At 39.8% G+C, this 25,248-nt stretch overlaps 1 protein-coding gene across 1 annotated transcript; it reads left to right on the top strand.

The window, feature by feature from the left end:
* The first annotated feature begins 10,573 nt into the window (after nt 1-10,573).
* Nucleotides 10,574-23,026, top strand: LOC109021534 (50S ribosomal protein L15, chloroplastic). The gene is made up of 4 exons (XM_019004187.2): nt 10,574-10,706; nt 10,787-11,135; nt 18,725-18,876; nt 22,538-23,026. Exons 1-4 carry the CDS (start codon nt 10,656-10,658, stop codon nt 22,760-22,762), a joined length of 777 nt encoding a protein of 258 aa, XP_018859732.2. The 5' UTR covers nt 10,574-10,655; the 3' UTR covers nt 22,763-23,026.
* The last annotated feature ends 2,222 nt before the right edge of the window (nt 23,027-25,248 follow it).

Raw genomic sequence — 25,248 nt, 5'->3', positions numbered from 1 at the left:
CTAGGGATGTGGGATTTTGAAGAATCCTCCATCCCTGTTTGGAGAGTAAGGCAAGATTAAAGCATCTCAAATCACGAAATCCAAGCCCTCCCATATCCTTCCTGCCACTAAGATGTTCCCAATTGACCCACTGGATTTTTTAGGAGTCTTCATTGTATCCCCACCAAAACTTCCTTAGAATCTGGTTCAATTTCCTTGTTATAGATACTGGTATAAGAAACATCCCCATTGTATAGATGGGAATAGCTTGAAGCACAGTTTTGAGCAATATCTCCTTTCCTGCTGCAGAGAGAAATTTAGTCCTCCAATTAGTAACCCGAGACCAAATTCTATCAATTAGTGAGTGGAAGGAGGCTACCTTCTTTCTACCCACCAAAGTAGGTAAGCCCAGGTATTTCTCAAAACTAGAGGTGGAGTGGACACCTGCTAGTTGCAGGATCTGTTGATCAAGGCAGTGTTCTTACCAAAATAAATGGCAGACTTGTCCTTGTTTAAAACTTGTCTTGATCCTTTCTCGTATAGCTCAAGAATATTAAGGACACACTTAATTTCCTCATACTTAGCTTGGCAGAACAAAAGGCTATCATCAACAAAAAAGAGGTGCTTTACTTTAATTGGACCTCTACCAATAGCAACAGGAGTTAAACTGCCACATGCCTCAGCATGTTTTAGGAGAGAAGAGAGAGCTTCTGCACATAGGATAAATAAATAGGGAGACAAGGGATCTCCTTGTCTTAGGCCTCTCGAAGGTACAAACTTATTTTGAGGTTCTCCATTAACAAGTATTGAATAAGAAACAGAAGTGAGGCAAGCTTGTGTGATGTGGATCCAATGTGCAGGAAAGTCCATTTTGATCATGATGGCTTCAATGAATTTCCACTCTACTCTGTCATAGGCCTTACTCATGTCCAATTTTAGAGCCATGAAGCCTTTCTTCCCTTTCATTCTAGAGTTCATAGAGTGGAGAACCTCATAGGCTACCAAGGTGTTATCAGATATGAGCCTTCCAGGTACAAAGGCACTCTGATTGGGGGCAATGATCTGAGGCAGACTATGTTTCAGTCTATTTGCCATGGTTTTAGACACAACCTTGTATAAAACGTTACATAGACTTATAGGTCTGTAATCCACTACTCTTTTAGGGCTTTGAACTTTGGGAATAAGAGTAATAAAAGTGTCATTAACCTCATTGAGAGAGCCACCATGATTAAGAAAGTTAAGAGCAAAGTTGCAAACTTGTTCACCCACTACCTCCCAGTTTTTTTGATAGAATTGGGCGGGGAACCCATCAGGGCCTGGCGACCCCAAGGGATTCATTTGAAAAATAGATGCAGTGATATCTTCCCTAGTGAAGGGATTTAATAGCCAAGCCTTCATATCCATGTCTAATTTGGTGTCCATTGCATGTAGACAATGATCAATAGATAAAGGTTGGGATGTAGTGAATAGAGAGGAGAAAAAACCTATGAATACCTCTCCAATTTCTAACTGATCAATGACAAACCTTCCTTGAGAATCCTCTATGCTTTTGACTGCATTGATCTTCTTTCTCTGACTTGCTTGCATGTGAAAAAAACTAAGTGTTTCCATCCCCATGCTTAAGCCAGTGTTGCTTTGCCCTTTGCTTCCACTTGATATCATTTGCTATAATGGCATATATGACCTCCTCTTGAATTTGTTTCATAGCAGCCAAGTGCTCACCTGTACCATAATTCTGAAGGTGCCCAATAATTTGTATCCAATTTTTTATGATCTGATCCTCTTTTTGCTTAAGAGTTTGCCTCCAGGTCAAGAGACCCTTTTGGCATAGTTCAAGTTGTGTCCTTAGGGATTTGGCTTGACAATCTGTTATACCAGCATTCTGCCAAGCCTCACTCACCACCTTCCCTAGAGTTAGGGATGTCACGTGCTTACAAAAATAAAATCAGGCAAGAGATTTCATAACTTAATAAATTAGTCTAAATAATTAATTAATGCCTAAAACTAAAAGTCAACTGGTTCATCTAAGCGTAGTCTGCCTGCTCGTGCTAATCATCCTCACCTGGGTGGTTAAAAATATAAAATAAAACCAAAATGAGTCAAAGATTCAGTAAGAAACAAATCACAACATAAACATAATAAACGTATGATTTTTCATAAAATATTTCATGTTGAGAATTTAAATTCGTGATCATTCATACATATGCTCATGTCATGCATCACTTATCTTAAATTATATGACTTATCAAACTTATTTTACTGGCCAACACATTTAACCATATATGCGAGGTTGTACACTAGCCCCACATATTGTGGCCACAAGGAGAACCTCTAATAGTATTCTATCATACTATGGTGGACCACATTTAAGTCTGTGGCTTGTACGTTCACCCATAGAATCGTATTGGTACCATGTGTCTAAATGACCATCTTATAAAACTTATCTTATCTTACACTTGATCATAAGAAAGCTTATGTAACTGGATCATAAAAACTTTACGTCTCTTATACAACGTGTGATACATAACATACATAATACGTGCATAACTATAAAATGTTGAATTAAATGTGATGCAGAATCTAACATGATCATGGACTATGATTAATGATATGCTTGCATAAATCATAACATACGTGGTACATAAAAGAGGCTATGATCAAGAACTGATTTTAGTAATAATAATCTAACTATGTGCTAATACTAATTTATAATCAAGCTACTTACATCACTGCGCTGCTTCCTGAATCTCACTTAGTAGCTCGTCACCTATACGAAATATTAAATGTCATTACATTTGTATAGGAAAATGTGTCCCAATATCTCACTTAATTAAACTCATACTATAGAAAATAATCAAATAAATATTTTGTTTAATACGAAAATCAATGAATGCTTATATCTTAAAATTATTTAAATACTAATAATATATTTTCACTTTCAAATTATAATTTAGTAAAGTATTTAAATTACTTTATACAAATCCATTAAAACAAGTCATGAAATCTCAATTCGTATAACGGGCTAAATTTTCTTATGATTGATATGTTTTTTTTATTGTTTTTATTTTTTTTAAGAAGAGACGAAGGTCACCTGTCCATGAGTGACCCCCTCCTAATTTTATTCAGAGTCCTCACTTGTGGCGGATGAAAACCTGATAACATGCAGGGCCTTTGGGATTTATAGCTATTCAAATAAAACATCTCAAAAAACCAACCTATAAGAAAATAATAAAATAAACAATACAACAAACTATAAAACCAAAAATCAAACTAAACAAGCCTAAACAACAAAAGAAACTAAGTCCGCAGGCATGGTAAGCCCAATTTATCAAGACGAAGTATACCTCGCAACGTCTGTGGCAAATTTCGATAGCCTTCATAAGTCAAATTCCGACCCAACTCGCCTTGTCATGCAAGAAAATCCGTTGCTTGATTAGCTTCCCAAAATTGATGCACAACCGTAAAATTAACTCCTTCAAGAGCCGAAAGTAAATCATCCCAATAATCTCATAAATACCACAACGTACACTTACCCACACGAAGCCAATCCACAACCACCTTAGAATCACTTTCAATAATGACATTAAACAAATTAAGACGTTTACAAAGCCCAACACCCTCTATAATAGCCCTTAACTCAACCTCATTATTAGTACCTTGGCCAAAATGAACAAAATAAACTCCTCGTACCGTACCAACTTCATCTCTAATCACTCCCCCTCCGCCTGAACTCTCGGGATTGCCATGGCAACTCCCATCAGAGTTTAGTTTGAACCAGCCCGTAGGTCTCTGCCAGGCCACCAATTGATGTCGACGGCTACGCTGAACTGGCAGGTCTAGTTGTAGTTCCTGCAAAATCTTCTTGTCCTGCATAAAGAGGGAGTTAGAAACATTAAGATCTCTAGCAAGACAACGAAGCCAGTATTTAACTGACCACCATACACTAGTAGCACTGTCCTGTACCCCTTTCCATTCTAGCTTTACACATTCGCATCCAAAGTTGCCAAGATATCAAGCACGGTAATAAACCAATAAAGACGCCTTTAGCAGAAGCCTTCTTAGCACAACGAAACCACGCCAATATTCTAGCTTTCCATTGCATCTGGCGCATACAAAGAACTCCCAACAAAGTGCTCGCAAACTCCCAGACCTGCATCACCACTTCACCACTGCACAAAATATGATCAATGCTCTCACCAGCTTTTCGAACACACAGTTGCAAGTCGAAGCAAGTGCGACCCCTCTAGCCTGCACCTGCTCATCTACTGCGTCACCACAAGGAGTTAAAATTAAACTTGTCGGTAGTAAAGGATAGTGAAAAGTTTCCTAAGGCGACTATGACTATCTGGAAAGGCATTTTATTGCAAATCATGTGTGATGGGGTAATGAGAAAAAATTGTGGAAGTGTGGATGGACAAATTTCTGATCTGTTAGAAGAGTTTGAGGGAGTATTCAGTGAACCCCAAGGGCTTCCTCCACCCCGTAGCCATGACCACTATATAGTCCTCAGGGAGGGCACTCAACCAATTTCCAATAGACCTTACCGATACCTATATTACCAGAAAATTAAGATTGAGAAGATTGTGGCTTAATTGTTGAAGTTGAGGGTGGTTAGGCCTAGTTCTAGTCCATTTTCGTCCCATGTTTTGTTGGTTCGTAAGGCCGATAGTAGTTGGCGGCTTTGCATGGACTATAGGGCACTTAATAAGGAAACAATGAAGACAAAGTTTCATATTCTAGTTATAGACGAGTTGCTGGATGAGCTCTTTGGATCGATGATCTTTTCTAAGCTCGATTTACGATCGGGTTATCACCAAGTGAGAGTAGTGCCTAGTGACGTCCCTAAAATAGCATTTCATACTCATGAGGGACATTACGAATTTTTGGTGATGCCTTTTGGCCTCACCAACGCTCCAGCCCCATTTCAAGGGCTCGTGAATGATTTTTTAAACCTTTTTGGAGGAAATTTGTGCTTGTATTCTTTGACAACATCCTAGTATATAGTAAGTCTATAGAGGAGCATGTGGGTCACCTAAGAGAGGTTTTAAACACGCTGAAAGAGCACTGCATGTATGCAAAAAAGTCCAAGTGTCGATTTGCGGTTGATCAAGTTGACTATTTGGGCCACATTATAAATGATAAGGAGGTAATGGCAAATCCTTCTAAGATTGTTTCTATGTTAGAGTGGCCCGAGCCTAAGAATCTGAAGGTTTCATAGGGTTCAAGGGATATTACTGAAAATTCATCCAGAATTATGGTCTCATTGTTGCTCCACTCACCTCACTACTCAAGAAAAACAATTTTTCTTGGAACTTGGAGGCTAGCAAGGCTTTTACAGCCTTAAAGCAAGCTGTTTCTCACCCACCGGTCCTAAAACTTCTTAATTTCAACAAGCCATTTGTGATTGAGTGTGATGCAAGCAGAAAGGGGCTAAGGGCAATGTTAATGCAGCCTGGGCAGCCTATTTACTTCCTAAGTCAGGCCCTTAACGGCAAGGCCTTGCTATTCTCAACGTATGAGAAAGAATTATTAGCTCTTATAACAGCGATGCTAAAGTGGAGGCCATGCCTTCTTAGTCAGCCTTTTATCATAAAAACCAACCAGAAAGCCCTTAAGTTCTTGTTAGAACAACGTGTAGGGACTGAGACACAACAAAAATGGATTACAAAGCTGATGGGTTATGACTTTTTTATTGAATACAAAAAAGGTAAGGAAAACAAGGTGGTGAATGCCTTTTCAAGAAGGGAAGGGGAATTACAAGAGACTGTTTGCTCAGCTATGATTTCCTTTCCTATGCCCTTTTGGATTGAGGAGTTGAAGAAAAGTTACCTAGACTCTACGAAGTTGGCTGAGTTACTTAGAAATCTGCACCAAAATCAGAACATTCCTAAAGGGTTTTCCTTACAACAAGGGTTGATTGTTACGAAAGGAGGGTTGGTTTTGGCCCCGGATTCAGATTTCAAGCTAAAAGTTATGCAATACATTCACATCAACCCCCAGGCTGGTCACTCCAAGTCTTTAAAAACATATCACAGGGCTAAACATGATTTTTATTGGAAATGGATGAAAAGAGACATCAAACAGCTGGTTAGAGAATGTGAGACCAGTCAAGCGGTTAAATATGAAACAACTTGTCCTGCAGGTTATTGCAACCCTTACCAATGCCCAATCAGCCCTGGATCGACATATCTCTTGATTTGATTGATGGTTTGCCTAATTCTAAGGGATTCAGTGTTATTTTTGTAGTGGTGGACCAATTTTCAAAGTATGGCCATTTTATAGATTTGGCCCATCCCTACATAGCTCAAGTAGTAGCAGATGAGTTTATGAAGAATATCTTTAAGCTGCACGGGTCTCCTAGGTCCGTGGTGTCGGATAGGGACCTTATTTTCTTGAGCTCCTTTTGGCAGGCTTTATTTCACTCCCAAGGTTCCTCTCTTGACTACAACTCGGCCTACCATCCCCAAACCAATGGTCAGACCAAGGCACTTAACAAGGGTATGGAATGCAACCTATGATGTTATGTAGGCGTAAAGCCTAAGTCCTGGCCAATTTGGCTACCTATGGCAGAGTGGTTAACACCACCTATCACACATCAACAAAAATGACCCCTTTTGAAGCTGTGTATGGACACCCTCCCCCGACCTTACTGTCCTATGTTCCTGGAACTATCAGTAATGTCACAACAGACCAAGTTTTGAGAAGTCGAGATCAAATAATTCAGTTATTAAAAAGCAACTCAGTGAAGCATAGAATCGCATGAAACAATTTGTCGATAAAAAGAGAACAAAAAGAACATTTGAAATGGATGATTGGGTTTATCTTAAATTACAGGCCTATAGACAAAAATGCATTACAATGAGACACAACCTAAAATTAGCCCCTCGATACTATGGGCCTTTTCAAGTAGAGAAGAGAGTGGGGTCAGTGGTTTACCGGTTGAACCTCTCACATTCTTCAAGGATCCACCCAACCTTCCACGTCTCTTACCTAAAGAGAAAGTTGGGACCTCAAGTTCAAGTCTTCCCTTCCTTGCCACCCACTGATCACATGGAAGAACTGAAACTGGAGCCAGAGTAGGTCCTTGATCGGCGAATGAAGCGACAGGGAGATCGGGCCATTACAGAAGTTTTCGTGAAATGGGTTGGAGTACCTACGGAGGGAACTAGCTAGGAAATTTTAAGGAGTCTTCAAGCCTTATACCCACACCTTGTGGGCAAGGTGCTTTGATGGAGGGAATTTTGTTATGAAGCCGGTGATGATAAACCCTAACAAAGAAGAGAAGAAGCAGCTGTGAGAGAAAAGGTTAAAGTGAAGTGCTCGGGTTTGAAGTCACTAAGTGTAGAAGCTGAACTGGGAACGACATCGTGCTTGTAGAAAGGAAAGTCAAGTAAAACAGTGCGTTGCAATCTAAAGCTGTGTGTGTGTGTGTGTGTGTGTGTGTGTGTGTGTGTTTAAGTCTAGGACAAGCTTTAATAATGTAATATGTAGCGTTTGGTCTTAAAGCCAAACATTGCGTTTTGGTTGCGCCTACGTAAGAAGTTTGTCATGTTATTTCGGTTTCAAGAATTGAGTTTGTCAGTTTTTATTCTAATCTTTCATGGTCAATTTAGCATATGTAAGTGTAAGAGTTAGTTACATGTTAGAAAAAAAAATGAAAGAATAAAGGAGAATAAATGAGGAAGAAAGAGCATGATGGAGAATATTGTAGTAGTGATTTATGTAAGGAGGTTTGGGAGCCCTCGAAGTACTCTCGTGGCAATACAGAATTCTTCAAGCCATTTCTTCAAACATGTTGTGTGCATTCTGACCTTCACCATGTAGCAGCTTTCATCCACATTTTATCATCTTCCTCATTACACCAACACTCATTCGTTATAAACAAGTAGGTTCTTAACAGACGATTAGGGGTGGTTCTCCATGGTTGCTGCGGACTCATTGTATGCTTGGCATCCCTTGCAATGGCTTGATGCATGCTTGCTGGGCATACGTTCATGGCAGCTGCTAGTTGCATGGCTTGGAGGTTGTTGCTCCGTGCGACAGGGCGCTGGGGGGAGGTTGTGAGGATGCTAGTAGCTTGGTTATGGTGATGGTTGAGAATACAAATCTTGGAGAAGATTGCTTGCTATGACGAGAGAATTGCATAAAAAGATATATAAAAATGCTAACGGTTACAAATTACTGCATAACGAGCATGCTTTGAAGGCTCGTCCGTGAGAGATGGAGAATGTGGGAAGTTTAAAGCATTCCACTATCTTCATCCTTTTAACAATAATAATAATAATAGTAATAATAATAATTGGATTAAAAACGAAGCATTTGTCAAAAACATAAAATTTGACAACAATAATGTATTAACAATAAAATATTTTTGATACTTTTTTTTTTATGGAAATAGACTTATTTCATTAATGAACCGAAATTATAACTGTGACTTATCAATACATAGAAAATTCAGACTATAAGTCAAACTACGCATCAGCTCTAGGGCTTCCCCACACACAAATTTCTTTGTGGTGGATATTGTCTTAGCTTCTAAAAAAACTCTCTCCTAACAGAGAAAGTTTTTTAAAACAGAACTTCACGACCCCCTTTGTCCTCCTAGGGAGGAAGAGTACGAGACACTGCTATGGACACTAAATTCAATAGTCTATTTCTATATTATTACTAACTAAAATAACAAATAAAAACACAACCAACTACACAGCCACAAGCACTGGCGTGAACCCAGATGTCAAGCCTACCACAAGCATCGGCAACTCGATCCCCGACGGTACGAGCACCCAGCTCATGTACGGACACAGCCTCCATTGCGCATGCAGCACCTACGCACGAGCACTGGCCATACGACCACTGGTCGTAGCATCGTCCACCTCTCTCGAATAGCTCTTGCCCTAGATTGCGTCCTATCCAAAGGCTCAACACCTCACTCGGGTAAAAAAGAAGAAATAGAACAACAAAACACAGGAAAGCAAAAATATAGAAAAACTAAAAGGATGAACAGTGCACATAGCATCGGCAATGGCACATGCAGTATACTGGTCACTCTAGAAAGAAAGTCGACAATCAATCTAAGAAGTCCAGGAGTCAGAGATTTCGGAGAAGCTGAGCATCTCGTCGGCAGAAGTCTCCTCGATGGCACGTGATGGCCACGTGCAAACGAGATCCGAAACTTCCACCCACGCGTGCGGGCTACACTCCACTCTAATGGATGCCTGATTCAGTGGTTTTGAAGATCGGTGGCTGGGCATCGTCCCGGTGAGGCGCTTGTTGAAGGGCGACAGCTGAAAAGACCCGAATGGCGATTCTCCCTTATTTAGCCTAAAAAACACAAACAAAACCAAAAAAATACTATTCAAAAAATAAGAGGAGAAGGAAGCGGAGGGCTCCCCCGGGGGGTTAGAATTGAGTCTGGGAGAGTTTAGAGAGAATGGATAGGATTTTTCTAGAGAGAGAGAGAGTTTGGTTTTTTTAGTGGCTTCTTTTTTTTTCCCTCCCGATAGATGGCATATTTTTTATACTATTTTAAAATATAGTTAAATAAATAAAATTTATTATATGATTTAATTTGGATTCCACATGATACAAACCTCAATAAATAATAATCCATCAACTGATTTGAAATGGCCAACTAAATCTAATTTCGGCCCAATAAGATTATCTATTTTCCAACTTTAAAAATATTGAGTCTGATTGTTACACAAACTTTACCTAAACCAATGCATTTGAGTCAGGTTCGGTTAACTTAGTGAATTTATCATACTCTATACGAGAGGAAAACTCTAAATACCACATTTATGTCACACTTTTATCATAATATGATGAAATAGTATATATTGCCAATTTTTATTTTTTTATATTTTTATCTACATTTTTACTGGGTTATAAAAAAGAAAAAAAAATTGTTACAAATCATGTTCAATGGACTGTAAACAAATTTATTTTAACCCAAATCTTTAGAACAATAAAACGGTTGTATTCATTTCTAACAAAATGATTTGTATTAACTTCAAATTTACACAACTATTAACTTTAATAATATCTTCATGATTCAGCAGCCCAAACTTTTTTACAACTCAGGTATAATTTGTAAATGTTTTCTGCCTATATTTTTTAAATACGTTCAACGTGCATAAAAAGAATAATATTAAAATAGAATGCCTAAATTAATGTATTATATTGCCCTGTTTGGATACAGAAACATTTTCAACCTATCTTATCTCATCTCATCATTATAATTTTTCTAAATTCTCATATAAAATATAATAAATAATGTAACTTTTTTATATCTCAAAACAATAATAATATTAAAAAATAATATTTTAATAATATTTTATTCAATTCATCTAAAATTATTTTATCTCATCTCATCTTATCTCACTATCCAAACGAATCTAAATCAAATGAGATGAGTAAACCATGAAATCAAACGGAGCCAAGTTGGAAACCAAAGATGTAGCTAAGGGCACAGAACGACGAGGTTGGCTTATTTCTGCTTTTTTATTTTTCTTTTTATGTGAAGAAGTTTACCTCACAACGTGGCTTGATTTCATTGGAAGATACGAAGAAGGTATACGTATCGACTGTAGCAGAGCCTTCCCTTCCTCTTACCCTTACCCATATCCGTTTAACCGTGCCTTCGCACTGGGACTGAGCAACATCACACACCTTATTCCATGGCAGCTCTCCTCTCTCTATCAACAACACTGCCTCCCTCCTCTTTCAAGGTTTTCATTCTTTCTGTCTGTCTCTGAAGGTATTTCCATTGTTTATTCCTCCGCAATAATCGTTCTGCTGTCTGTTGTAGGGAAGTTTTACGAAGTTGAGGCCAAGTCCATGTCGGTTCCAATCACTCAAGCTAAACCTCAGGAGCAGAGAAAGGCGACCATTAATTGTGCTCAACCAGGCAGATGCTTTTGTTGCACAGGCTCCGCTGTCCAGCGTTCGGTTCCGGCTTGACAATCTGGGCCCGCAGCCGGGGTCGAGGAAGAAAGCGAAGAGAAAGGGAAGAGGTATAGCGGCAGGGCAAGGGAACAGCTGCGGGTTCGGTATGAGGGGTCAGAAATCGAGGTCCGGGCCCGGTGTAAGGAAGGGGTTTGAGGGCGGCCAAATGCCGCTTTATCGGAGAATACCCAAGTTGAAGGGAATTGCGGGAGGTATAATGGCTGCTTCTGCTGGTTTTTATGGTTGAATTTGCGTGTTTTGATTGAAATCAATGTTGGGCTCGTGTTAGTGTTTTAAATTCGGTATATTTGTGTGGGTAAAATTAGGTCGAATTATGTTACATTGTAAGTTTTGAAAATAAAATAAAAAATCCGTCCTTGGGTATCTAGTACTACGGCATTTTGGAGTTACAGCAAACTCCATGCTGTGTTGGCAAACTTGGCGTGGATGGGGGAATTGTTGTATTGTATTGGGCTTTGGTAAAACCGATCGGAATATTGACCACTTCTAATGAATGGCAGGCTTACAATTCAACTTCTACCCTTGATTTAGTTCTTTGAAAGAGAAAGATAAGGCTAATCCGTAAGGGGAGAAGCCTTTTATTTCGTTATCCTTTTATTTCCCATCCTTCTTTGAAGATACAATCAGAGCTCTGTAGGAGTGAACTAGAAGTGTCTTGTGGATTACATATTTTGTGTCTCCTCGTGTTGTCTTGGTGAGTAATTGTGTTTTACTGAGAGAAAACTTTGCTGCTTTGAGGAACCGATATAGTTGGAGAATAGAGATTGCTAAGTACAAAGATTCATGGGCTGTCTTTCTGTATTACACATTATGCCTAGTCTCATTAACATGGGTACAGGCCTGGTGGTTATTTTCGTTGGTGGGTTCCGATTAATGCTATGGCCGAAAGGGTTACGTTTAATTTCTTTGTTTGGTGATAAGTTGAATTATAACCCGGCTATAGAGATTGAAAAAATAGTCTACCATGTTGTTTCTGAAATTTCAGTTCACAAGTACCCTCTCCCAGGGAACTTTGTGCCTTAAGCTTTCATTTCAACTTAGTGATGTTCAAAGCAGTAATACCATTCATTAAACAGGGTGTCGTTTTCCACCATGTTATGCTGCTTTATTCTTAATTAACTTCCCATTGTACATGTAATATGCCTTCACCCCTTAGTAACTGTACTCAGAATATATGCAGAACCTTAGAAGAAAGACCTTCCTACACAATGTGACAATCATGTAATGTGCCTTCACATTACTTTACATATACTGAGATTCCTATGGTCCAACCACAAAATATGAATTATGGCCGTAAAAATAAGTAATAGCATTGATAATGCAAAATGCAAAGTGATTTTACTTGAAAATGGAATCTTTTAAGATGCATTGTCAGTTTATGTTGTTTTATCTTTAATTGTTTTATTTTTTTTTTTGATAAGTAACCAAAGATAATATATTCATATAAATAGGCAAAGCCCAAGTACACAGGAAGTATACATGAAGAAGTGCCTAGTTAGAAGTTACAAAAGAAAGAAAAAGATCATGGATATTAAGACCGTTACAAACTAAGGCCCCCGCCCATGAGAACAATAACTTAAAAAATACAACTTTTAGCTCTTCCAGTGTTCTCTCCTTGTCTTCAAAGCTTCTTGCGTTTCTTTCCCTCCAAATACACCAACACAAACATATTGGTACCAACCTCCAAATTGCCGCTATTTGAGCATTACCGTATAGTCCTCTCCAGCTTGCAAGAAAATCCACCAATCTACACGGCATAACCCAAGCTAATCCAACCCTTGAGAAAAAATCGTCCCACATGCCCTTGGCCACCTCACAGTGTAAAAGCAAATGATCAACTGACTCCCCATGCTTCTTACACATACAACACCAATCTAGGACAATAATCCGTCGTTTCCTCAAATTATCTATAGTAAGGATTTTGTCCAAAGATGCAGTCCAAACAAAAAAGGCTGCTTTTGACGGGGCTTTCGTCTGCCAAATGCTCTTCCATGGATACATAGACTTACCTGGGTTCGTAAGCTTTTCATAAAAGGATCTGACAGAGAAAAGACCTTTCTTAGAATGATTCCAAAGCATCTTGTCTCCAGTGCCCCCTGAAATGCTTGCAGAATATAATACCGCAAAGAACTCTGTAAAAGGCTCTACCTCCCAATCTTGGGCTGCCCTAGTGACGTCAATATTCCATTGCTGGGTGCCGTTTGAGAAGACCAGAAGCTCGGCTATCGATACCTCCTTTTCTCTAGCGAGTGCAAAGATAGTAGGGAAGGTATCTCGTAAGCAATAGTTACCGCACCATTTATCAGACCAAAAGTGAACCCGAGACCCATCACCCACAACAATATGTTCATGTCCTCGAAAGGTCCCCCAAAGACTCCGAATGTTTTTCCACAAGCCCACTCCATGAGTGCCTCTAACCTCATTCGAGCACCATCCTCCCCAAGCTTCCCCGAACTGTGAATCTATAACGGACTTCCATAAGGCCTCTTGTTCGATTTGGTACCTCCACAACCACTTACCCAACAGAGCTTGATTGAATTTCATCAAGTGACGAATCCCCAAACCTCCCCCAGACAATGGGTTACAAACTGTAGGCCAATTAACCAGGTGGAATTTGAACTCTTCCCCCAATCCCCTCCATAAGAAGTCCCTTTGTAGCTTCTCAATGCGGTTAGCCACCTTTGTAGGGAGCGGAAATAGAGACAAAAAGTAGGTGGGTAAGTTTGAAAGAGTGCTTTTGATCAAAGTTAACCTACCACCTTTCGACAAATATAGCCTCTTCCAAGCGGCCAATCTGCTCTCCACTCTTTCAATCACATCATTCCAAATCCTCACCGATTTGAAGGAGGCACCCAATGGTAAGCCAAGATACTTCATAGGAAGCGAAGATATCTTGCATCCCAAAGTAGTAGCTAAGATCTCCACATCGGGAACAACCCCCACTGGCACTAATTCTGACTTTGCAAGATTGATGCTCAAACCGGATACAGCAGCAAAACAAAGAAGTAACGCTCTCAAGGCTTGAACCTGGCCAAGTTGTGCCCCACAAAAGATGAGCGTGTCGTCAGCAAATAGCAGATGGGAAATGTTGAGGACACCATTCCCCACCGCAAAACCATGGAGTAGCCCTCCATCCACCAGACCCTCAATCATTTTACTGAGTGCTTCCATGACAAATAAGAAAAGTAAGGGAGAAAGCGGATCTCCCTGTCTCAGGCCACGAGATGAGTTGAAGAAACCCACCGGTGTGCCATTTACCAAGATAGAGAAACGGACTGAAGAGATGCAAAATTCAACCCATTTTTGCCATTTCCCTCCAAAACCACATCTACCAAGTAAGTAAAGTAAGAAATCCCAGTTGACATGATCATACGCTTTCTCCATATCTAACTTGCAAAGTAGCCCGGGTACATTAGACTTCAATCGACCATCCAAAACTTCGTTTGCGATAAGTACCGAATCAAGGATTTGTCTCCCTTTGACAAACGCGTTTTGTGGCTTTGAGATAAGTTTTTCCACCACCGAGCTCAATCTATTTGCTAATACTTTGGAAAGAATCTTATACACCCCATTCACAAGGCTTATGGGGCGATAATCTCTCACTTCCCTCGACCCCACCTTCTTAGGGATAAGGGCTAAGAAGGTGGCGTTGAGACTCTTTTCAAAACTAGCATAAGTATGGAACTCATGAAAAACTTTCATTATATCTTCCTTGACCACCTCCCAACAAGTTTGGAAAAAACCCATAGTAAAACCGTCTGGACCAGGAGCCTTATCACTTGCCATGCCTCTAATAACCTTGCACACTTCCTCATCTGTAAAAGGCCTCTCTAGCCACCCTGCACTCTGCTGGTCTAGTGTGGAAAAAGATAGGCCATCCACTTTCGGTCTCCAGTTGTGCTCTTCAGATAGGAGTTGTTGGTAGTATTGTTCAACATGATTATTTATTACCGACTGATTCGAAGAAACTTCCCCATTCACCATCAACATATCAATAGCATTATTCCTCCTATGAGAGTTGGCCATCTTATGGAAGAATTTCGTGCATTTATCCCCCTCCTTAAGCCAGAGCACCCTTGATTTTTGTCTCCATGAGATCTCCTCCATCAAAGTTAATCTTTCGAGATCAGCTACTACATGATTCTTTCGAGTTTTTTCAAGTTCAGAAAGAGATCTGGCCTCCTCCTCACCTTCCAGACCCTGTAACTCCTCCACCAGAGAGCGCCTCTGCTGGGACACGTTACCAAAAACTTGTTCATTCCATTGCTTCAGGTCCTGTTTCAGTGCTTTCAATTTTTTTGCCAATATGAAGCTTGGGGAGCCTTGGAACGAGTAAGAAGTCCACCATTGTCTAACTCTGTCCACAAAACCATCAGTTTTAAGCTACATATGCTCAAATTTAAAATACCTTCTACCCCCTTGGATGCCACCACAGTCTAAAAAGATGGGGAAGTGATCAGAGCATAAGCGGGGCAATCTTCTTTGTACTACATCGGGGAAGTGCGCCTCCCAATCTGGAGTAAGCAAGAACCTATCGATTCTCGACCAAGAAGGGCAGTCACGGTTGTTGGACCAAGTAAACGTGCCTCCTGATAGTGGAAGGTCCATGAGCTCCTGTTCTGAGATAAAGTCAGAAAAATCTCTCATGGCTGCTGTAAGGTGAGAAACACCCGACCTTTCACTTGGGAAGCGAGAAATGTTGAAATCCCCCCCTATGCAACATGGTATCTCCCACCAACTTAGAACTCCGGCAAGTTCTTCCCACAAAAGTCTTCTCTTTGAGTCAAGATTTGGGCCATATACACCAACAAAAGCCCATTTGAAACCGTCATCTATATTAACAAAAGAACATGCAACCGTAAAATCACCCACACACTCCTCCACCCTTTCCACCACCCTTGTGTCAAACATAACAAGGACTCCCCCTGAAGCACCGTTGGATGGTAGGAAAGACCACCCAACATGTTGTCCTCTCCATAGGCTACGAATTATTTGTCTTGAAATATCTTCCAACTTAGTCTCTTGTAAGCATATGATATCTCCCTTCCATTGGCGAAGTAAATTTCTGACTTGGAGCCGCTTATTAGGGTCATGCAGCCCCCTTACATTCCATGATACTATTTTTGGTTTCATGGGACAACCATTTTACCCCTCCCCTTACTCCGCTCTCGGTTAGAGCTCTTCATTCCCTCATCTTCTATCATTGCCCATGATAGCCTTTTAAGTTCTCTTTCTCTCTTTTTAGCCGAAGCCAAAGACTGATCAGATTTGGGTTGAACATTTATAGCCTCAACGGCTGTGAGTAAAGCCAAAAATTCAGCTTCGAAGTCCCCGTAAGAAATCCCTACCATATGCTTAATATCCATCGCCATCTGGGTAACCCAATCTGACACATTGGGATGATAGGAGTAGAGAGGAGTAGGTTCATCCTCCCCTTCCTTGTTTGCTGCAAACAGCACCAAGGAACCAGCTTGCTCAGAAAATCTAGGCTCATCTGCCATCTCCAAAGCCTGACAACCAACCTGGTCCGAAGACCCAACATCCTGCACTGCCATGGAGAGAGGACCCAGCTCAGACGGAGCCGGATGCAGTGACTGAGCCACAGCAAGCCCCGACTGTCCAACCAACTCGGGGTTCAACTCGAAGTTCTGGGCCACCGCCGGCAGACCTGACTTCACCTCTGACGACACTGGAGGAAGGCCAGACCCCGCCGGCGACCCAGTCTGTGCTACCTCCAAGGATGACGTCCCCCCCGTAAGCACCCCGTGCCCCATCGCGTTGGAGCTATTTACGCTAACTAACATCTCGAGGTTCTGAGCCACCGTCGGCGGGTCGGTAGGTAAGCCAGACCCTGCCGGCGACCAAGTCTGCGCCACCTCCAAGGAAGACGGCCCATCCGTGCTCTCCCCATGCACTTTCGAGCAGCACAGCACTTGCGGAGGGAGAGAAAAGTCCTGTACAATGGCTACCGTCGCAGGAGACTCCGTCGCAGAGGCTGACGACGGGAGGGGAACCGACGCCGACGTCCCTGACGCACGGGTTGCCGTCGTGGGCTCAGGCGAAGACTCCGCTCCAGCCACCAGGGAAGGGCCCTCAACAGACGGAAGACGGGCCTCAGACATGAACTGGGCCTCAGAAACGAGCCTTGAAGACGAGCCCTTCTCAAGGTAAGGCCCATTCTGCTTCCTCCTCCAACTCATACGGGTTGGGCTTCTCCAGCCCATCCCCACCTTAGCCTTTCCACTAACGGGCTTGGAAGACTTCCGCCCAGCAAGAGAGACAAGGCCTGGGCTCAGGCCCAGCCCCAAACCTTTAACAACAAATGATGATAAGTGTTCTAATTCCTTTCTAACAGAATTTAACTCCTCCTTCATCCCGCTAACTTCCCCTTTCAAACACAACAGTGCCTTCTGCAAGTGGCTATCCTCATTGCAGACGTTGGACATTGACCCATTTTTTACGGGTACAGAACTGTCATATTTCTCTGCATGTACGCGTGATTGAACCCCTACTTTGTTATTTCCAGACACCACCATACTGCTGCCCATACCACCCCACACCACCTCTGAATAGGACAGCCCCACCTTCTCCTTCCCCTTAACTTCATCTCTGCCCAGCCGAGGAAAAGCAGGGGCCTGGTTGGTCGAGCTGGTCCTGGGCAAAGCTTTCATCAGTTCTGATGAAAAAATCTTCCAACCCTTTCCTTCCACTCCTTCCGGGATCGCTAAGAGACCTCGACCTCCTGAGCCACCACCATAATCTGTGACTTCCAGAAAATGCCCATACGCATTGAAGCGCCTGTGAATGAACAGGGCCTTGGAACCATCTCGGTAATTCTTATAAAAAACTTTCCTACCCCCTGAAAGTAGACATTCCTCTACTGAGTTAGCCAGCCAACGAGCACTAGCCAGGTTGAGGATTATCTCTTTGGTGACCTTCCTGCCCCTCTCTGTGATACGACAATGGTTACCTCCCTCCAAGGACAGAACAAAGACTTTTGTCTCTATAAGAAGATGCTTCAGAAAACCCATACCAAAACTATAATAAATTACTAATTTCCAAAACCTGAAGTCTTTCTTTGACCCAGGCAACCTATTGAAGGAGGTAAATGCCACCGCATTTGTGGTGATTCCTCAAGCACATAAAACCTAGGTATAACAATAAGGGTGACTATATTTTGGACCTTATGCGGCGGGTGAAGAAGAATTTCTGCCGTTCCAATTCTTAATGGACCTATAATTGAAGAGGGAGAAAACTAGAATCGTTAAAAACTATAGAAGCTCCAGTTGCTGCCTCTTCTGCAAAAAAAAGAAAAAAACTTTCCATACAATTGTTTTATAAGTACAGCTTGTTATCTCTAGAATTAGGAGTCTTTTTCAGTTCATTTGTTTGTCTCTTATTTTATTAGGATTACAAGTCTCTGGTCAGGTCAGAATGTTTAGTTCTACTAGTTCTCTGATTTAGAATCCTATAAAACCAGTGGAATGCCACTAAGAGAGGTATGTTGAATTGAGAACAAAATTTACCGAGATAAGTTTTCTTCTATCTGGTGTGATGCCATCTTTAACTAAGAAGGCAGTGAGACTTTGTTCTTTGGTCAACTGTCATTGAAATCTTTGTGAAGCTACCAACCCTTTTCTTTTATTATCCTTAGGAGTGGGGTGATAACTTTTTTTTTGTTTTTGTTTACAAATACAATTCCATGTGTGTGGGTGAGCATGATTGCATAAGTATAACGTCTCGTTGATGTATTTCTCTCTTATTTCTTTTTTCTTACAAGGTATGCATGCTGGTTTACCTAAGTATGTCCCGGTTAACTTAAAGGACATAGAAGCCGCTGGGTTTCAAGAAGGAGAAGAGGTATCTTTGGAGACATTGAAGAAGAAGGGTTTAATTAATCCATCAGGAAGAGAAAGGAAACTCCCTCTAAAGGTACAAATTATACTCGTATTTTTTGTATATAGTTTCTTCTTTTAATAGGTAAGATAAACATTTAACTGAAAGAAATGTAGGCATAGCCCAAGTACACAGGAAGCATACAAGGAATACACCTAACAACAACTAGGAACTAGTAATGGATACAAGCAAATCATGAAAAATAACCCCATTATAATCGATAACAGAAGCCCAAGAAAAAAAGTGTGTTGAAAAAGAATCGCCTAAGCTCATCCAAGGAACGCTCCCGATCTTCAAAGCATCGACTATTTCTATCCATCTAAAGACACCACATAATACAAAGAGGAATAATTTTGCACACAGCAGCAATATGGATGTTACCCCAAAGACCTCTCCAACACTCAAAAAGTTTTGTATATAGTTTGCCTTTCCCATAAAGTGAAATTGTACTAGCATTGTGGAAAAATCCCGAACTCTGACTTTAAATCTTTCACCTTTGACTCCACTTTGATCATAACCATAATTTTTGGAGATCAAGTTTAAGTTGAGAATTTTAAAAATATTAGAATCTGATTCGTCCAATCAAGGCTAAAAAAATGTGACTTTGACTCCATTTTTATTTTTAAAAATCAATTCATTTCATGTTTTAATCAAAAGAACCATTTTTTTAATCTATATGATGTTCAGCACATCTGATTGATCTGTAAGTTCTTATATTACTGAGTTTGAGGTTTTGAGACCCCCTCACCCCATTACTACACGCCTTTTTACTCACCCTCAAAAGTCAAAAGGGTGCCATTTGACTTTTTAATCATTGTTCTTTTTCTCTCACAATCTCTTGTTTTAATTCACTGCCTAAATCCCTTATTCGTTAGCCACACTTATTTCTCACGCCGCAGACTCATGCCTCTCTCTCTCACTTCCTTGCACTCTATCCTCAACACCACTGTTTTTGGCTCGGTTTAATGGCTACTTATATGGCTCCCATGGTTGACTTCTCTCCCTTGCCTCATTCCTGTGGCAAATCTCTCTTCCATTTTCTTCAAGCCCAATCTTTGGAGTTCTTTCATTTCAATTTAATCAGTTTATATTTTCCTTCTGGTAATCAAGTATCACTCTGATTCTGGCTTCTGATATATATATATAATGGAAAATATTTCATTCATAACCAAAGAAAGTGTACAAAAGACACAGCTTACACAGCAGCATCTAACAATACTCTAGAAAGCATAAAATCTGGACATTGATACCATTGTACAGTATTATCTATCATTCTTGCATGTCTTGCCAACAAGTGAGCTGCCTCATTTCCTTCACGGCCTACATGAGAAACTTCATTATCCATTAGCCAACAAAGGAGAAGTTGTGTTTGCAGAATCAAAGAATTCTGACTAGATAAATCAGATCCCCGAGAGTGAATAGCATCAATAAGCCCCAAAGAATCCCCTTCCAGAATCAAAGCTGAAAAACCCAGATGTAAAACCATCTGTAGACCTCGGAGTGCAGCTAGCTTCAACGTCATCAACTTCAAACATACCAACCTCCTTTCGACACATAGCTAGCAAAACCTCACTCTTTTCGTTGCGCACTATCACTCCAAGACCCACAGTACCAGAAGAACGGAATGAAGCACCATCAAAATTAAGTTTAACTTTACATTGTGCTTGTGGAACCCATGAAAGTACCTTTTCTCTATGTACAAGCAAATGAGTAAAAATTCTGGCTTCTGATGTTTGGCTTCCATATTTTTACTTTTTTTGTTTTAATAGAATTTATCATTTTTATTATTCTGGGATCGGTATTATATTGATCTCCGTTCACCAACTCCCACTCTGCTCTGACGCCAAGCATGGGGAGCAAAGCCAGAGTTAGATCCTACTTGTAGTTGGGAGTTGGAGACCAAAACTGGCACCAACCCTGTATAGAGTCCAAGGTCAGCATTATAGATTCCGACTTCGATTGAGTTAGAGCCCACCCCAAACTTCTACCCTCTTTTGTTCTGACTGGCCTTCCCAAAATTTATGAAAAATTGTGTGGGTTTTTCCTTTGTTGTATAATTTTGAAAAACACAAGCAAGAGAATAGATTTTCCTATGTGACAACTATTCTCAATCATACTATACTCCAGGCTGCTGCCCTCCAACAAACAGACTCGCTTTTATGAAGTATCGATGCTATGTTGAGGGGAACTTTTAAAATGATGTTACTGCACCTTTATAGATTGTACTGCAATCCATAGAGTACCACCTGGTTGGGATAGGGCTCTGTTGATTCAGAAAGGGGACTAGGATAGCATTTCATATATTGGTGCACTTCAAGTTGTCCTCTACCATATGTAATTTCTTTTTTACGAGATGTAGAACATTCTTTTGTATCTACGAGTTCTCAAGACTTAAAATCTTCTGTGGATTGATAGACAATAATTTGCAATCTGTAACATTAGGATCTGATGAATGAGGTGTAGGCCATTTGGCTATCCAACTGATCAACAATAATATAGGACATTATTTAAACACCCTTTCATGTTTCATTCATAGGAAAATGAAATTTACTAAGTTCAAAGAGACAAAAGATTATGAGGCCTCCTATGGTAGGTCTCACTCTCTATAGGGAAGCCCCATAATTTATCTGTTCTTTGTATCCCACATTTTACCTGTTAATGTATAACTTTCGTTTACCCCTGAGATTGGGATTTTAAACGGAAACAGCTTTTCTTTCTCTTGATTAACCCTTATCAGTTGATTTGACACCTTTTTCATCTGGCATGACTGGATTTGATTATTTTTCCTAGCATGTGAGAGTCCCTCTGTCAGGCCCTGGTAGTTACTAGGACCTGCATACATTTATGATTTATCAAGCTGGTATTAGGGAGAATGTATTAATGTATTAGTCTTTTCTTTTATTTTTTTATTTTTTTTGGGGGGTGGGGGGGGGGTTAAATAGTACAATAGCACTTTAGCTCCCAGATTTAGGTAGTAATTGAGGTAGTTGTTACCCCATATATGGTGTGGTTAGATTCTTGAACGACATTCAATTTTAACCATATAGCATCACTGTGGTATAGTTAGACTCTTGAATGAACTCACTTAAGCTCCTTGACTATTATGTATATGAAGAGTTAGGCTCTAAGCTGTGATTCTGTACTCTCAGGGGTGGTCTGAGTAGTTAATGGACTTTGGTTCAGAATGCCTCATGATGCATTGACCCAAAGGTCTGAGTTCTTCGGCAACCCTTTTGGTGGCCATCTTTGAGGTGTTTGTTTTGATAATTACCTGGTACATTTGAGTGGGCTGGTAGTTAATGATAGTTAATGAGTGGTGAGAGTAGATGTGCTAGATACTAGCTGTATGCTCAAAGAGCCCCGACTCTCATCAGCTGAACTATTAATATTTTTTTTACAAGTAAAAATATATTAATATCAATACGCGTAACCAAGTACACTGGGCGTATACAGTTTAAATATTTATACATCTACAGTCTCTGTCATGCCTCCTGCCTAGTTTCGCATCAAGTATGTTGGCAAATTCAGTTGCACAATTTCAAGAATCACTCTCCTCTACCCAAAGACAACAACATCACTATTGCATCATCTGTGCTGGCAAAGAAACTACCAATCGTGGCTTACTGTGATGCAAGATTCACTCTAATAATAGATGAGAATTTATGGGGATTCTGCATATGTTTCCTCATGGTTTCAGGTTCTAGGTGATGGGGAAGTAAGAATGAAGCTGAACATAAAGGCCCGTGCCTTTTCAGTGGCAGCTAAGGAGAAACTTGAGGCTGCTGGCTGTTCCCTCACTGTGCTTCCTGGCCGAAAGAAGTGGGTAAAGCCATCAGTTGCCAAGAACTTAGCACGTGCCGAAGAGTACTTTGCCAAGAAGAGAGCTGCTGCTGCTGATGCATCTGAACAAGCTTCTGCTTGAACCACCTGTCAGCAGCTGCATCAGCACTCTTTCTCAAGAAAATTGTAGAGTAGGAATTGGCAGATCATGCTGGGTGTTCAAATCTTTTCCTTTTTTTTTTTTTTTACCTTTTTCCTTTTGGGTTTTTCCTTCTTCAGTTTTTTGATGCTGTAGTTGCATTTTATACTTCTTCCAAGTGTAATAATATTGTTCATTCATTGTGAAATTGGTGAAAGTTAGCTAATTTTGCCATCTCTTGCTTGTTTAGATGGCCTAATTATTGAAGTGCAGGACTAATAATGTTGCATTAGATATTACAGTTTTTGCTAGATATAGTTTTAGAATATGCAAGTCATATGCATTCTTTCTAAAAATAGTGGAGCCCACCATTAAAAGTGGGTTTTTTTATGTAGGTTTCAAATTATTTTTTTCAAAGAAAGGGTGTGGGGTTTGCACATTCTAGGACTGTACATATCATTTTCTAGACCAAAAAGTAACAATGAGTATAATTCTTTGCATATGCTTTATCTGATCTGTTGGATCTCTACTTTACAATAAAAATAACTTTATAATTTAACGAACTACATCAAGTCACATCAGTTTTTGAGATTGTTTTTAGGTAATTTTTTTGTGGTAGAGTATTTTCCCTTTTCAAAATGTATAATGGAGTGATATAGATGAATCAGCTGGAGCAGCAATATTAGAGGTTGGAGATTGATGTGGTTTGGGCTGAGATGTGATGCATAAAGGAGAAGCATGTTGAGAGGAAACCTGTGTTGTTGAACAAAAATTTGGCGGCAATGAATAAGGATGTTGGTGCCCACAAAATAAGATTAGTTGGCTCCCCAAAACAAAATAGCTTTTAGCACATTAATCTCAATTTGAAATATTTTTATTTGTTAACAAGTTTTTTGCGCCCTTTCTTTGTCTTTAGTATCATTTGTTTTTTCAGATTTCTAAGATCCTTTTCTTTCATTTTCTCAACAAATTTTCCATACTTGCATCTATTTTTTTCATCAATAAAACTTCATCATATTTTTTTTTTTCACATCTCAATAGCAAGAAGATTTGGTCTCTTTTTACAATATTTTTTTCTTTTTCTTTGATACATTTTCAAGATTAAAAAAAAAAAAATCATTTGGTAAATTTACAATGTCATTTCCCCAATTTGTTTTACACTTTTCCTTTCAAGCCTTCCACTAGCTTATTTTGGCTGGTTTTGTTAGTTACATCTAGGTTACCATTAAGTTAACAATAAGAGTGAATGCAACAAATCTTAGTCGCTAATATGGCTATTCTCAACATTTTTGCTAATATGGCTATTCTCAACATTTTTTTATAGAATTTTAATTTTTGTTCTCTTAATTTTTATCTTCACTTGTGCATTGTGATGGATTTGTAGAACACTGTTGGGTTTTTTTATTAATTTGATCAACTTTGAATGAGTTCAATAACACTTTTTTCCCTCAAAGCTTTTGAATATATCTTTAGCAATGCATACTCATATAAAAAAAAAAATACTACATAAATCTATGTGCTCTTATATTTTCGTTGGTTGGTCCTCCAAGAAAAAAAATTCTTGATTGGGCCCAATGACTCGTTAGTCGTTACAAATTAGGGAACCAAAATATTGTTAAATTGGGGAGTTATGATTTCATTATTGGGTGGTTTTACAGTCACCGTTGGGAGCTTCCGCTAGTATATTTTATTTTTTTATTTTTTTACATTCATTTTTTTAACACATTTAAATATTTTTAAGAAATAAAAAAAATCATTAAATCATTAAAAAAAATTATTTTCTTAATCACGAATTAAAAAAATAAAAATATATTAAAAAAATCCCAGCAGGAGCTCTTGTGGGAAGACTAGTATTTTCCCTCATTATTAGAAGACAAACTTAAACATAATGAAGATATACGTAAATAAAAGGTAAACCTATTGGATGGGACATTTGGACTCCTGGGCTTCGAGCCCATCTCCAAGGCTAAGCCCATCACTAAGGCTAAAAAGGCTAACTGGATGCTTAAGGTTAGTAGCCCCATGGACAGGGGGCTCGTAACCACAATCATGAGATAAGATAACTCCGAAGAGCTAGAGCTAAGGCCCACAGTTGGACACAATTATCTATGAGGAAGATAACTCCTACGAAATAGGAGGTATCTTCTCTAGCTAATAAGGCATCACGAAGGATAGGTACACGACACTAGTGATTAGAGTTAGTCGCCATCACACCTCATCCTTCTATAAATAACTTGCTAGAGGTAACAAGCATTTCCATCTTCATTTTTATATACACTTATCCATATATTCTTAATGACTTAAGCATCGGAGTTTACACAGGGCGACTAGCGTCATCTCTTCATTACTACAGGGTTAGTCGGTGGTGTGAAACACGTCCTTTACAGTGGTGCCGTCTGTGGGATCCCTATAAACTTCAACGTGATTTTTACATGTCAACCGTCACGCAATCACAAGTCGACTGAGATCCAAGACCGAGTATGAAGGAG

The sequence above is a fragment of the Juglans regia genome, chromosome 15, assembly GCF_001411555.2.
Source record: "Juglans regia cultivar Chandler chromosome 15, Walnut 2.0, whole genome shotgun sequence".
Taxonomy (NCBI): domain Eukaryota; kingdom Viridiplantae; phylum Streptophyta; class Magnoliopsida; order Fagales; family Juglandaceae; genus Juglans; species Juglans regia.
The sequence above is the reverse complement of the archived record's forward strand: the minus strand, read 5'-3'. Positions and strand labels throughout refer to the sequence as shown.